The sequence below is a fragment of the Lithobates pipiens genome, unplaced genomic scaffold (assembly GCF_037356315.1).
Source record: "Lithobates pipiens isolate NorthernLeopardFrog02 unplaced genomic scaffold, aLitPip1_a1.2 Scaffold_30, whole genome shotgun sequence".
NCBI lineage: Eukaryota > Metazoa > Chordata > Amphibia > Anura > Ranidae > Lithobates > Lithobates pipiens.
This window is the reverse complement of record NW_027507791.1, coordinates 63,066,992-63,079,498: the sequence shown is the minus strand read 5'-3', so window position 1 is coordinate 63,079,498 and position 12,507 is coordinate 63,066,992. Positions and strand designations below refer to the sequence as shown.

Here is a 12,507-nt window from a genome sequence, read left to right as displayed (position 1 = left end):
AGCATCCATGTTTCCACCTTGACCTTTAAAGGCACTTGGACAATTTGCATTCTGGATTGCTGGGTTCAAGAGGGGGTGCCCAAGGGCTGCAAACTTTCATTCGCTGTCCCCTCTTTGTTTTCTTCCTTCAAACCTTTCTGTGTCCTCATAGACTGGCAGATCTCCATTAGACTTTCTTGGGACTTCTAGACCAGAGTATCATTGTCCCAGTGCTTACTGCAGAATGGTTTCAGGGGTTTTACTCAAACCTGTTCAGTGTTTCAAAATCAAAGGAGGGCATTCACCCCATCTTTGACCTCAAAGCCTTGAATGTTTATATTTGGCCCAAATTTTTGTTAAAATCAACCAGACCTGCCATTGCCTTGGGGATAATGTTAGCCTCTTTTGAGCTGGTTTGCATTGTGCAATTTCATGTCAGACATCTGCAAAACAATGTTTTGTCATTGTGTGATGAACCTATCCAGTCTCTTGACAGACTGACTTGGTTGACCTCAAGGACCAAATATCTTTGGCTTGGTGGTTCAAGAATCTGGCTCTTCATTTGGCAAGTTCCTTCTTCCCTTTGTTTTGGGAAATCGAATGCCAATTAGAGTCATTCTCCTCTCTACTCTCGCACATAAGGTTGCTTTCTTTGTAGCTATTACTAGGTTAGTGTCTGAACTGGCCAGCTTATTTTGTAAAGAACTCTTTTTCGTCATATATACGGACAAGGTGGTGGTGCAGCCCAGGACTTTCTTTTGCCTAAGGTAGTCTTTGCCTTTCACCTAACTAGGACTTTACTCTCCCACCCCTTTCATCCAGCTCTGTTTGATCAATAAAAAATGTCCTTCTAATGTTTGGATATGGTTCAGGCTATGCGAGTGTCTGAACCACTGCTTTTTTTTTTTTCTAAAAACTGATTTTATTTTTTGTAACTTTTATGAGCCTCAAAAGTGCACAAGAGTTTCTTGTCCCAACATCTAGTTGTTCAAATAAACCATTTTCCGGCTTATGGTCTCAAGGGTTGGGTTTGCTCCTTTCCAATTAAGGCTCACCCCTCTAGGACTGTATGCATCTCATGGCCTTTTTTTTTTTTGCATCAAGCCTCTGTTTCCCATATATGCAAGGCCACCATCTGGTGTTTGCTTTGTACAATCTACCGGGCAGATGTTTCTTCAGGCTTAAGTTCCTTTTAGGCAGCTCTTCCCCAGTTCTTGTTTTATTGAACCTGTTAGCCCTTGTATACACGGTCGGAGATTCTGACGGAATGTGTCCGATCGGACCGTATTGTCAGATAATCCGACGGTGTGTGGTCTCCATCGGACTGTTTCCGTCGGCATATCCGACGGACCAAGTTTTCCAACTTGTCTATAAAATTTTCCGACAACATGCTCCGATCGGACATACTCCGATCATGTGTAGCCTACTCCGACGGATAAAGTGCCACGCATGCTCAGAACAAATTCCTAGACCAAAGCTATTGGCTACTAGCCTGAACGTAGTCCCGTCGTAACAAAATAACTTCACCACGTTATGTACAATCGGATTTACCGACAACTTTGTCCAACCGTGTGTATGCAACAGTTTCGGACAAAATCCAACGGATTTGGTTGTCAGAATGTCCGACCGTGTGTACAAGGGCTTAGAAGTTCTTTGCTGTTGTCTATCTCCTGCTTTTGAACATCCCTAAAGTTTTAGACTTCCTCTATCCCTCAATGGATGAAAAAAAAATCTTTTTGTGTACTTTCTGTAAAATACTTTTCTTGAAGTTCATTGAAAAACACAAATCCCACCCCTCTGCTTTTGGGTACTGCGTAGCTCCAAAACTGATTCATGCTGGTTGTAGGAGGGGTTATGCCCTGGGCTGGTGTACAGGTTTTTTTTGTTTTTGTTTTTTACAGTGTCCAATGCTCCTGTAGGTGCCAGTATAACACAATGGTTTAAAACTTCCTGTGACCCTCAGTGCACTTTAAGAAAAGGATTGTATGCTGGGTACAGAAATCTTAAATTGCTCTATCCATGCACTATCCATGTAACAAAACTATGACGTTTTCTGTTAGGTGGCAGATTCTATCTTTAATATCTTTATTATCTAAATTCAGATTCTCACAGCCATGATCTATAGTAGCTATATCTTATTTTTTCAGAGGTGAGGTCATTTTAAAGCTGACATCCTTAAAGAAGAAGTGGCAGAGTGTGATAAGCCTGGTGCAGCAGAGGAACCGAGAGAACACCATTCTACTGAAGCAGTGGAGGCAGTTCAGAGTCTCTAAACAAAGACTTGAAAATTACTTGAGTGGGGTGCAGGCTGCTCTATCCAGTGTCAGTCCACAGAAATGTCACAGCCTAATCAATGCTGAAAAACTCATTTACGATTTTAAGGTGAGTCTGTTCTGTGGGTGCTATTGTGTAGTCATATTTATACAAAAGTATTATTGATGATCTCTAGTGCCAGGTTGGTTCCATTGTACTTTTTCGTTTTAGTGATAAAGGAAATACTCTGTTAAAGCAAATAAATTTTCAAGGATTATTTAGATATGCATTGCCTATAAAAAGTATTAACCCCGTTGAAGGATTTGCCATAGACTATTAAGTCAAGGTGAATCTGTTTAGTTTTTTTTATAGATTCTTTTATATTATTATAAACTTATTTCTGCAAAGTGTTTTAAAGTAATCACAATCAAAAATGCAAAATATTTAATTGCATACGTATACACCCTCCCTTTAATTTGACACCGCTAAATCATCCCATGTGCAGCCAATTATTTTCCAAAATCCCATAATTTATTAGTAATTCCTTAAGTTAGTCACGTTGTTCCTTTGTTTTGTTGTGATGCAAGCCTTTAAGAAAACGCACACCTATTAAATAAGGGCGCCAAACCGTTCTTTTAACCAACAATCTTCTCAAAATATGTGAATTTGATGTATTTTGTGCATATTTTTATTCTCTGTAAAAGCCTCCCTTGTGTAGACATCTAGAAGCCCCCAAGATTTTTTTTGGGCACCATCTTCTTGGATATGTCAGCAGACTCGGAGCTGACACTTAAGTGACACTATATATAGTATTCGCCTTCTCTCCTCCACCAGAAGCCACAAAAACGGTTGTAGGGAGGTGAGGGGAGGAGCAGAGGAGCTGTGCCAGCACAAAGAGTAACTAGTACCATGGGTGCGCAACCTGTGGCCTTCCAGCTGCGGCAGAACTACAAGTCCCATCATGCCTCTGCCTTTGGAAGTCATGCTTGTAACTGCAATGCCTTATGGGACTTGTTCCTTAACAGCTGGAGGGCCACAGGTTGAGAACCTATGAACTAGAGCCAGGGGTCTCCAAACTATAGCCCTCCAGTCGTTCAGGAACTACAATTCCCATCATGCTTAGTCATGTCTGTGAATGTCAGGGTTTTGTAGTAGTGTAGTTCCGTAATAGCTGGAGGGCCGTAGTTTGGAGATCCCTGAACTAGACACTTCAAATAGAGGAGAAAGCTATGTTATGCAAGGAGGGAGAGGGCTCTGCTACAGTACAGACTGTTCCTGTATGAGTCAAATTCTCTAGCAAGTTCAAAGACAATGTTGCAAGTAAATCATTTATGGAAAGGAAAAACACTGCAAGTTAACATTTACAGAAGAACTCCAGGAATTACGGGTCTTAAAAAGTTGCTGGTTTATAAGATAAAGGGGCTAATGTCCAACGAGGTGTATGCCACTTTGCAGACTTTATCTCTTTTATTTACTATTTACATTTTTACTGTGTGCCAGAAGCTATACTTCTGGCAATTGGACAGTGAACCTTTGGGTCCTAGATATAGAAGCTGCAGAGTCATGTGCAGCTGCTGTGCCCGTCCCTCCTTTTCTCTTGCCCAATCACAGAAATCTTTGTATTATGCAAACCCCTTCACAATATACAAAAGTTCTAGGACTGGACAACAGAGAAGAGGGGATGGCGGACAGTCACACAGCAGCCGAACCTCTCTGGTCAGTGTGCTGGGAATATAGCGATACCCCAGGCAATGTAAATGGTAAATAAAAGAGATAATGCAAGAGGTGGCGTGTGTGTGTGTGTGTGTGTGTGTGTGTGTGTGTGTATATGTGTATGTGTGTGTATATATATATATATATATATATATATATATATATATACACACACACACACTATATTACCAAAACTATTGGGACCCTTGTCTTTACACGCACACAAACTTTAATGGCGTCTTAGTCCGTAGGGTTCAATACGGAGTTGGTCCACCCTTTGCATCTATAACAGCTTCAACTCTTCTGGGAAGGCTGTCTACAAGGTGAAGTGTGTCTATGGGAATGCTTAACCATTCTTTCAGAAGCACATTTGTGAGGTCGGCACTGATGTGAATGAGAAGGCCTGGCTCGCAGTCTCTGCTCTGATTCATCCAAAAGCTGTTCTATCCATGTCAAACCAGGGATGTGCATGCCCATGCTCTCGGATGGTGGGTCGGCAAGCCCAGATCGCTGTCAATGGGTTGCCAACCCGTCATCCCAGAGCATCAGAATGCATGGTGCAGAAGGCACATAAGCCAATGCTTCCACTATGCTGCTGGCTCCTGTCCCAGGTGAAGTGATACCGAGTGCACTTTGCATGGGACCTTTTTAGCAGCATGGACAGCGATGCCAGCAGAAGCTGGAAGAGGAAAAGGCCAGTGTAATAAACTTACCCAAATTACTTAAGTGGCCTTCACTCTTCAAAAGGTTAGCAATGGTCTTGCAGCCATCTACATAACACTCCGGTGATCGCAGACACTGTGACTTCCTCAAGTACAGTACAGGGCCACTATCCCTGCATTGTAACGGACGATGCTGTGGGGACCCCCCCAGGTTGGTGTCAGGGGAGATTTGAGCGCTGGCTGACAGGGAAATGAGGGATGAAATAAGTAAAAGTACAGGTTTACAGGTGCCCTAGGCATAAATGACCATTTAAGAAATCGGATACTTCTGTATATTACCTTTTTTATTACATTTTTCATTTTGGGTACTCTTTAGGCAATTAGAAAGTAATTGCCAAGTTCATGTTGCATAGGTAAAATGATAAAAATATATTCTCACGATAAATACACAAAACTTTACCTTTTAAATGCTATCTACACTGAACCACTGAATTATTTACAGGAAAAAGAGCGTCATCTTAACAGGCTGCAGTCTGTTTACAACACAGTGGTAGAGAATGGTAAAGATTTACTAGCTGTAGCTGAACCTGAGTCCAAGGAAGCTCTGCAATGTGACCTGACTCGGCTTCAAGACTTGTGGCAGAAAACAACACTGCAGTTACAGGCAGTTCTCACCCACTTCAATGACACGGCTCTGGTAAGTGGCAATTCTGATATCCTTTATTTATAACACACTATTACGTTTTCTAATTTTTTTGCACCATATGAACCTTTTAAAGTTGGATTTGTACAGTAAAGCTTTATTAGTTGTTGGTTAAAGGCTAAGTTGATCCTTTCAAAAATAAAAAATAAAATATGTAAATTGCAGATAAAAAAAAAATCACATTTATTGTTTTTCTCTCTCAGGAGCAATCAACAGATCACGGGTGCACTGTCAGTCTCCTGCTGACACTGCCTACAGCTTTCTGCCTGTATGGCCTTTTTGTTTGAAAGCTGTAGGAAGTGTCAATGAACTATAATGCCGCATACACACGATCGGCATTTCAGCCAGCAAAAGTCCGATGAGAGCTTTTCATTGGAAAATATGACCGTGTGTAGGCACCATCAGAATTTTGCTGGCCGAATTCCCGCCAGCAAAAATTTGAGAGCATGTTCTCAATTTTCCCAACGGAAAAAAAACAGAAATTCTGATGTGTATGCAGTTCCGGCGCGCATAAACTCACGCATGCTCAGATTCAACTACAAGATGGAAGCTATTGGCTACTGGCTATTGAACTTCCTTTTTCTAGTCCCGTCGTACGTTTTGTACGTCACTGCCTTCTTGACGGTCGGAATTTGGTGTGACCGTGTGTAGGCAAGACAGCTTGAGCGGAATTCCGTCAGGAAAAGCATCAGATCTTTTTCCGACCATAATTCCAATTGTGTGTACGCGGCATTAGAGAGCTCACCATTACTCTCACATTTCATTGACAACTACAAGCTGTGTGCCCTTTGTAGTTCATTCATTTACAGATTCCTGTAAATGAAAGGCGTGGCTGTGCAGGTGGTTTTTAAATTGTGACAGCAGATGTAGGGATAGAGGGGGATGCCTGCTGTCACGGCAGGGATTGGGGGGTGTTGCTCCAGCCACATAAACAAACAGCCAGTTCATGCTGTATGGGCTACAGTGCCTGTGTAAATGAGGCCTTAAAGCTTCTTTAAGGCCCATACAAACAATCATAAATTAAACTAAATATACCACTTTTGACACGATCGTGCAATAATCTGATCATTGGTACACAGCTTTCCAGAGCTGATCAGGTCAGGTCATGCAAAATTTATCAGATTATAATTTTTTATTTTTTTGTACGATTCTAGATCAATACATTACATCACTTCTGAATTATTCTGTCGTATGACAATTTTTGTAACTTTAGTAACCTATTTGTTTTCAATATGGAGACTAGCATGCAAAAAAAAAACCCCAAAAAAAAACCAGACAATCATTTGTACGATAACATCATGTATACCAGGCTTTACTCTGACATAACCTTTCATTGTTCTTCTTAGAAGAGAGAACATTTTGAACAGAATGTGGAGGACAGAAGGAAATCTCTTCATGGCCTGAAAGCGAGAGTAGATGAACCACTGCCGATACTTCACGAGGACCTGCAAAGATTCAGACAAACTGTTAAGGTATGTTATCAATGTGCCTAGAATGTGCTGGGGGAAGCACATAGGAAAAGGCTCTGTGGTGTCTAATGGCAGAGTCGTTTATTTCTTAAAATATAATCTAATTAGTAAAGCCAGGACTTAGATGACAGCCCCCCAAAAAATTTCAGCAGTTGCAAAAACGACTTATTTTTATAGTTTCTGAATTATTCTAAATAAATGTTAGGTCATCTCTGATGTATCTCGGGTATAAACAATTTTTTTTTGGGTTTAAACAAGTCTTTTGACTAAAAGCTGTAATCCAAAAAGTGTCTGTTTTTATCACATTTTATGTGACAATTTCAATTCAAGCAATCACATTCCCTGCTGCAAACAAATTTTGTAAAGTTTCTCTCATTGTTCTAAAAGTGAAATGCGGCAGTGGCGGCCTGTCCATTAGGGGTGCCCGGGCGTCGCCTCCTCTCCCTCTAGCCTCACCTCCTGACAATATGAATAATGGATAAATGCATGCATAGCATAAATCTATCCAGGGCCGCCGTGGCCACCCCCTATTCAGGCATCCGGCCCTTTTCAGGACACCGGATGCCTAACTTACAGAAGCTGTTTTTTTTTTTTTTTTTTAAGCACCTGATTAAAAATGGGGTGGCAAAGAGCGTTGCGCCATGAGCCCACCCAAGTGTTACAACAAGGAATGAATATTCCCTGTTGTAACACTGATCCTCAATCCGGCCAATCAAAAGCAGGTTGTTTTCTGATTGACCAAAAAGAGAAGACTCCCGATTGGCCACCGAGAAGGAGGCGGGAAATGGAAGCTGCCGTGTAGAACCGTGGAGAGCAGGGGAATGGGAGGCAGTCGCCGAGCATTGGAAGCCGCCATGGTGTAAGTGCGACCAATGGGTCGGTGGCATACTGTTTGCTGCCCCCCCCCCCCCCCCCCCAACAAAATGCCACCGGCGGCCACTGGAATGTGGATTGCACCAAATTCATGTACAGTACCTGTCTAGAACTTGTACTTGAATCTGACGCATGCTGCACCACTTTTAGCCCCTGTACACAGGGTCGGACATTCTGCCAACCAAATCCGTCGGATTTTGTCCGACTCATTGTGTCCGACGGATTGTGTCCGAAACTGTTGCATACACACAGTCGGACCAAGTTGTCGGAAAATCCGATCATTCAGAACGTGATGACGTTATTTCGTTACGATGGGACTACGTTCAGGCTAGTAGCCAATAGCTTTGGTCTAGGAATTTGATCTGAGCATGCGTGGCACTTGGTCCAATCTGAATTCTCTACACATGATCAGAGTATGTCCGATCGGACCAGTTGGTCGGGAAATATTTCCAACATGTTGGAAAATTGAATCAGTCCTATGCATACCACACAGTCGGATTATCTGACAACACAGTCCGATAGGACACATTCCGATGGATTCTCCGACCGTGTGTACAAGGGCTAAGAGCGCACAGGAGACACTTTTGCAAGTTTCTCTCTCTGTACACCAAAAGGGAGTTGGTCTTAATTCGCTCCACTTTCAAAAGATACAAAGTGTCACTATTTTATTTATAATTTGGTGCATTCCTCGCACTACAATGTAAAAAGTGAAGCATTAAATAAACCAAAAGTGTTGCATATAATTTATGAATTTGATGCAATACATTATTAACAAGAGGGATTAACACCAGAAAACTGGCGCAGCAGCTTTATTGAATTTCCCCTAGTTTGTAGGACACTGTGCACATGATCTCAGGAATGGTTACAAACATTTTCCAGCATGTTGGAAAATTTCTTTGGCAAACCGGTAAGAACAGCAGTGCACAATCTGAGTGTAGTATTTTAACAAATTTATTGTGGTGAAAAGACAAATGGTAACTCAAATTGTAACAGTTAAAATCAGGCTCATTATATAGTAAGGGCTTCCAATGCACAACAGTCTCACAACAGGGAACCTCAAACCAGTAGGAGTACTGGGTGGATTGATAAACCTGCAGGACCAAGAGAACACACCGGGGGGGGCACCAAAGAATCACAGCATTATTAGTACTAAGAAATACTTGTAAGTTAGTAACTCACATGGGAATAATAAATAGTACTTTTTGTATGTAATCTGTGAGCGGTCAGGTCATGCATCTGGGATCTTCCTACAGCTTGCAGCCTGGAAAATACAGACGTCAGGCAACAAGATGGCGGAGACATTCTTGTAGGATGCAGAGCAGAACTTATTAAATGATGTCATCTGGATGTTGGAGGGCGGAACTATGCATTTCAAGGCCACCCAAGCCTCTTTCTCTGGCTTGGTCTGTTCTGCATCCCACAAGTAGCTCTCTGCAAACTTATTTTCCACTTTTCCATCTAAGCTGTCATCCAGCCTGACGTCTGGACTTTCCAGGCTGCAAGTTATAGAAAGAGGCTCCCCATTCCAGATGCATGAGCCAACCGCTAGCTTAGAAAACTCCTCCCCTCCTGAAGACTCCTGGAATGTATGACATCATTTGCCTAGGCCTGAAAACCAGGAAATAAGTAAAGAAATGTAAAAAAAAGAATTTAAAAAAGTAAATATGATATACTGTCTATTTACTAATACTAGCAGCATAAGGAATACAAATGTTGATTGAGATAGTGAAGTTTTACTCTAAAGAGCTGATCTGATGAACATACAATGTTTTTTGAACAAAGTATCTGTATATTAGTGAAGAGGGATGACCTTAGGCATATTCAGATCCTATTCTAAACCCACCTGAGCTACAGTGGAACCTTGATTAACGAGTAACGCGGTTAATGAGTGTTTTGAAAGACGAGCAACTTTTTAAAAAAAAAATCTTGACTCTGTTTGCGAGCGTTGTTCTTTTGCAAAACGAGCAGAATTCAAGCTAATGTGGTGTGCAGTACCGCATTTGGCCAGAGGTGTGGGGGCACCGGTGACACTCGGAATGGTTTGGAGTCGTTCAGAAATTTTTAGAAACACTCGGAAATACTTAGTTCCTGAGTGTTTCCCAGCCTTTCTGAGAGTTTCTGAGTTCAGCCGAGCTGTCCACGAGTATTTCCGAGGCTCTCCGGTGCCCCCCACCTCTGGCCACATGCGGTATTGCATGTAATAGAATTCAATGCGGAACAAATTATCTTAGTTTCCATTGACTTCTATGGGGAAACTTGCTTTGATATGCGAGTGCTTTAGATTATGCTCTTAATCCAAGGTTCCACTGTATCCTGCCAGGAGGCTTTCACCTGTAGTGAGTCAATCAATAGCGCCAGGCATTCCTGCATCAGGCGTATATAGGGGTGTGTATGTGTGGTGTTGCAGGGCATATAATGCCACTTATGATTGGCCCAGTAAAGTGACAGCTTCCTTCCTCACTTAGGTGGGTTTGGACAAGAACCTGAACATGGCCGAGTGAGCTCATCTCTATCAGAGAACAACAGTTGGCACCTTTAAGCCTCATGCACGCTGGACTTTTTATTGCAGCTGTTAGGGGGGTCTGGCAGGGTTTTTTTTTTCTGTTTCTAAATGCTCCTTCATGTTCACCTATGTGTCCATGCATACATAGGTGCTTAGAGGCATAAAAACAAACCCCACTGCAAGCACATCTAGAAGCAGCAGTGTTTTGGCAGAAAAAAAAATGCTTGATGCATGTAAAAGCTTGAGCGTCCATTCATTTCCATGGCCAGAATAAATTATTATTCTTGGCAATTAAATTAAAGGGCAATCGTTTGATGCGTTACATGCGTTTACAAGTGTCAAAGGTTTTTTTTTTTCCTGCCAAAGCACTGCTGCCAGGAGGAAAGGTATATAAAAGAGAAGGCCAAATGTTCAGTGTGTAAGAGGCCTTCTAGTTAGTCGCAAGAATAAGCAATTAATATTTTGATCTCATTCTTTTACTCCACTACACATACTACTTCAGAGAAGAGGCAACATCATTATCATCAAAAGACTCAGTTTACAAAGGTTTACAACATAAAAATAAGGATCATTATTTTATGCGCCTGTCATTTTCAAATCTCTTTGGACTGAAAATGTCACTTTTGCAAAAATAAGGATCGTTAGGGGGTTATTCCACTTTGCACTAAAAGTGCAAAATGAACTTGAAATTGCACTGAAGGTGCACTTGGAAGTAAAGTTGCTGTTGATCCGAGGGGGACATGCAAGGAAAATTAAAAACAGCATTTCAGCTTGCACATGATTGGATAATAAAATCAGCAGAGCTTCCACTCATTTCAGATCTACCCCTCAGAATTACAGCGACTGCATTTCCAAGTGCACTTTCAGTGCAATTTCAAGTGCGTTTGCGCTTATAGTGCAAAGTGGATTTGCCTTTCGTAAATAACCCCCCTTGTGTGTGAAGCTGGGTACACACACATAGATTATTTACATTCAGCCTGCACAGATTTCCCCATCCATGCTATACACTGCGGACAGAGGAATCTCCCACTGAGGTTAATGTATTCTTACTATTAAAATAGCCAAACAGCATCTACATCTGACTGGATGCAGCTGCTGTGTGGCTGACAGCGTTCCTTTCAGCTTCTTCATTTTTTCAGTCGAAGGATATTGAGTGAGAGGTGGCTGAAATTTGTATAGTGTGTACACAGCTGTATGCTGGCAAGTTGAGGCTACATTCATCTGAAAGTTTGTGTGCAAATGGTTTGCTGGATTCTGAACGCAGACCAGCCAATTTCCTGTGGGCAGTTTGTGTGCAGGCAAACCTCAGCAGAAATGCAGACCCTGCATGCACATTGGCTGCGTCTAGGTTTGATATTTTCATGTAACTGCTTGGATGAGCAATTACATGCAAAAAGCTGCGCCCCCTGCCATTGGTTTGTACCGCTGAAAGCTGCAGCTGTTTGCACCAGCATTTACAACTGCCAGCAAAATTCTACTGATTCTTGCTAGTGGTCGCACCTGGCCACACGAGCTCCACGTAAATGTAACCTACCTATAGTGATATAAGGCTGGCCATACCAGTAGGTTAAACGGGAAAAAAAAGGAGCCTTCCCCACCCTCAGGACACACTAATCAGTATTGCTGGCGGCACTGATCGTTCTGGAAAAACCTGACATGCTGGTTGTATACGAGTCAATCGGTTGATCAGTAGATTGACTTGTACACAACCAGCCTGCCTATACATCAGTGGTCATCAACCCTGTCCTCAGGGCCCACTAACAGGCCAGGTTTGCAAGATAACTGAAATACATCACAGGTGATATGATTTGCTGCTCAGTGATTGCAGTTTTCAAGTCTGCATCTCCCCAAGGTAATACATAAAATCTGGCCTGTTAGTGGGCCCTGAGCACAGAGTTGATGACCACTGCTATACATGGATTGAAACGGAGCCAGTCCTTGCTGAAATGGACGAATTCTGATCATGCACGGCCTGCTGGCCTGGTTTACACCTATGCATTTTTCAGTTCTTTTTTCAGTTTAGCAGAAAGGCACTACAGTCCATTTAACATGGTTTCCTATGGGTCATATTCACATCTCTGTATTTTCCAAGAGGTGCGTTTTTTGAAAAGGGTCAGGGACTTTTTTTTTCAGCAGCAGGTTGTTTTTGTGGTTCCATAGACTTCAATGGAAATGCAGTGGAAACGAATCAAAAACACAGTGCTTGCGTTTTTTTTATGCGTTTTTTTATGCGTTTCAGCTGGTTTCTCCTGCATGACAGACACCTCCCAAAAACGCATCAAAAATGCATGTGAAAAAGCACAAAATGCACCGTCAAATCACATATAACCGCAACCTGCATAGGTGTGAACA

The 12,507-nt window shown here is 42.1% G+C and overlaps 1 protein-coding gene across 4 annotated transcripts in view; it reads left to right on the top strand.

The window, feature by feature from the left end:
* SYNE2 (spectrin repeat containing nuclear envelope protein 2) overlaps positions 1-12,507 on the top strand; it is a 529,925-nt gene that overhangs the window by 451,786 nt on the left and 65,632 nt on the right. For all 4 annotated transcript variants that reach the window (XM_077464352.1, XM_077464354.1, XM_077464353.1 and 1 more), the window contains 3 exons: positions 2,127-2,361; positions 5,110-5,304; positions 6,657-6,782. In XM_077464352.1, the coding sequence (XP_077320478.1) occupies positions 2,127-2,361; positions 5,110-5,304; positions 6,657-6,782 (556 nt within the window). The remainder of the gene's footprint in view (positions 1-2,126; positions 2,362-5,109; positions 5,305-6,656; positions 6,783-12,507) is intronic.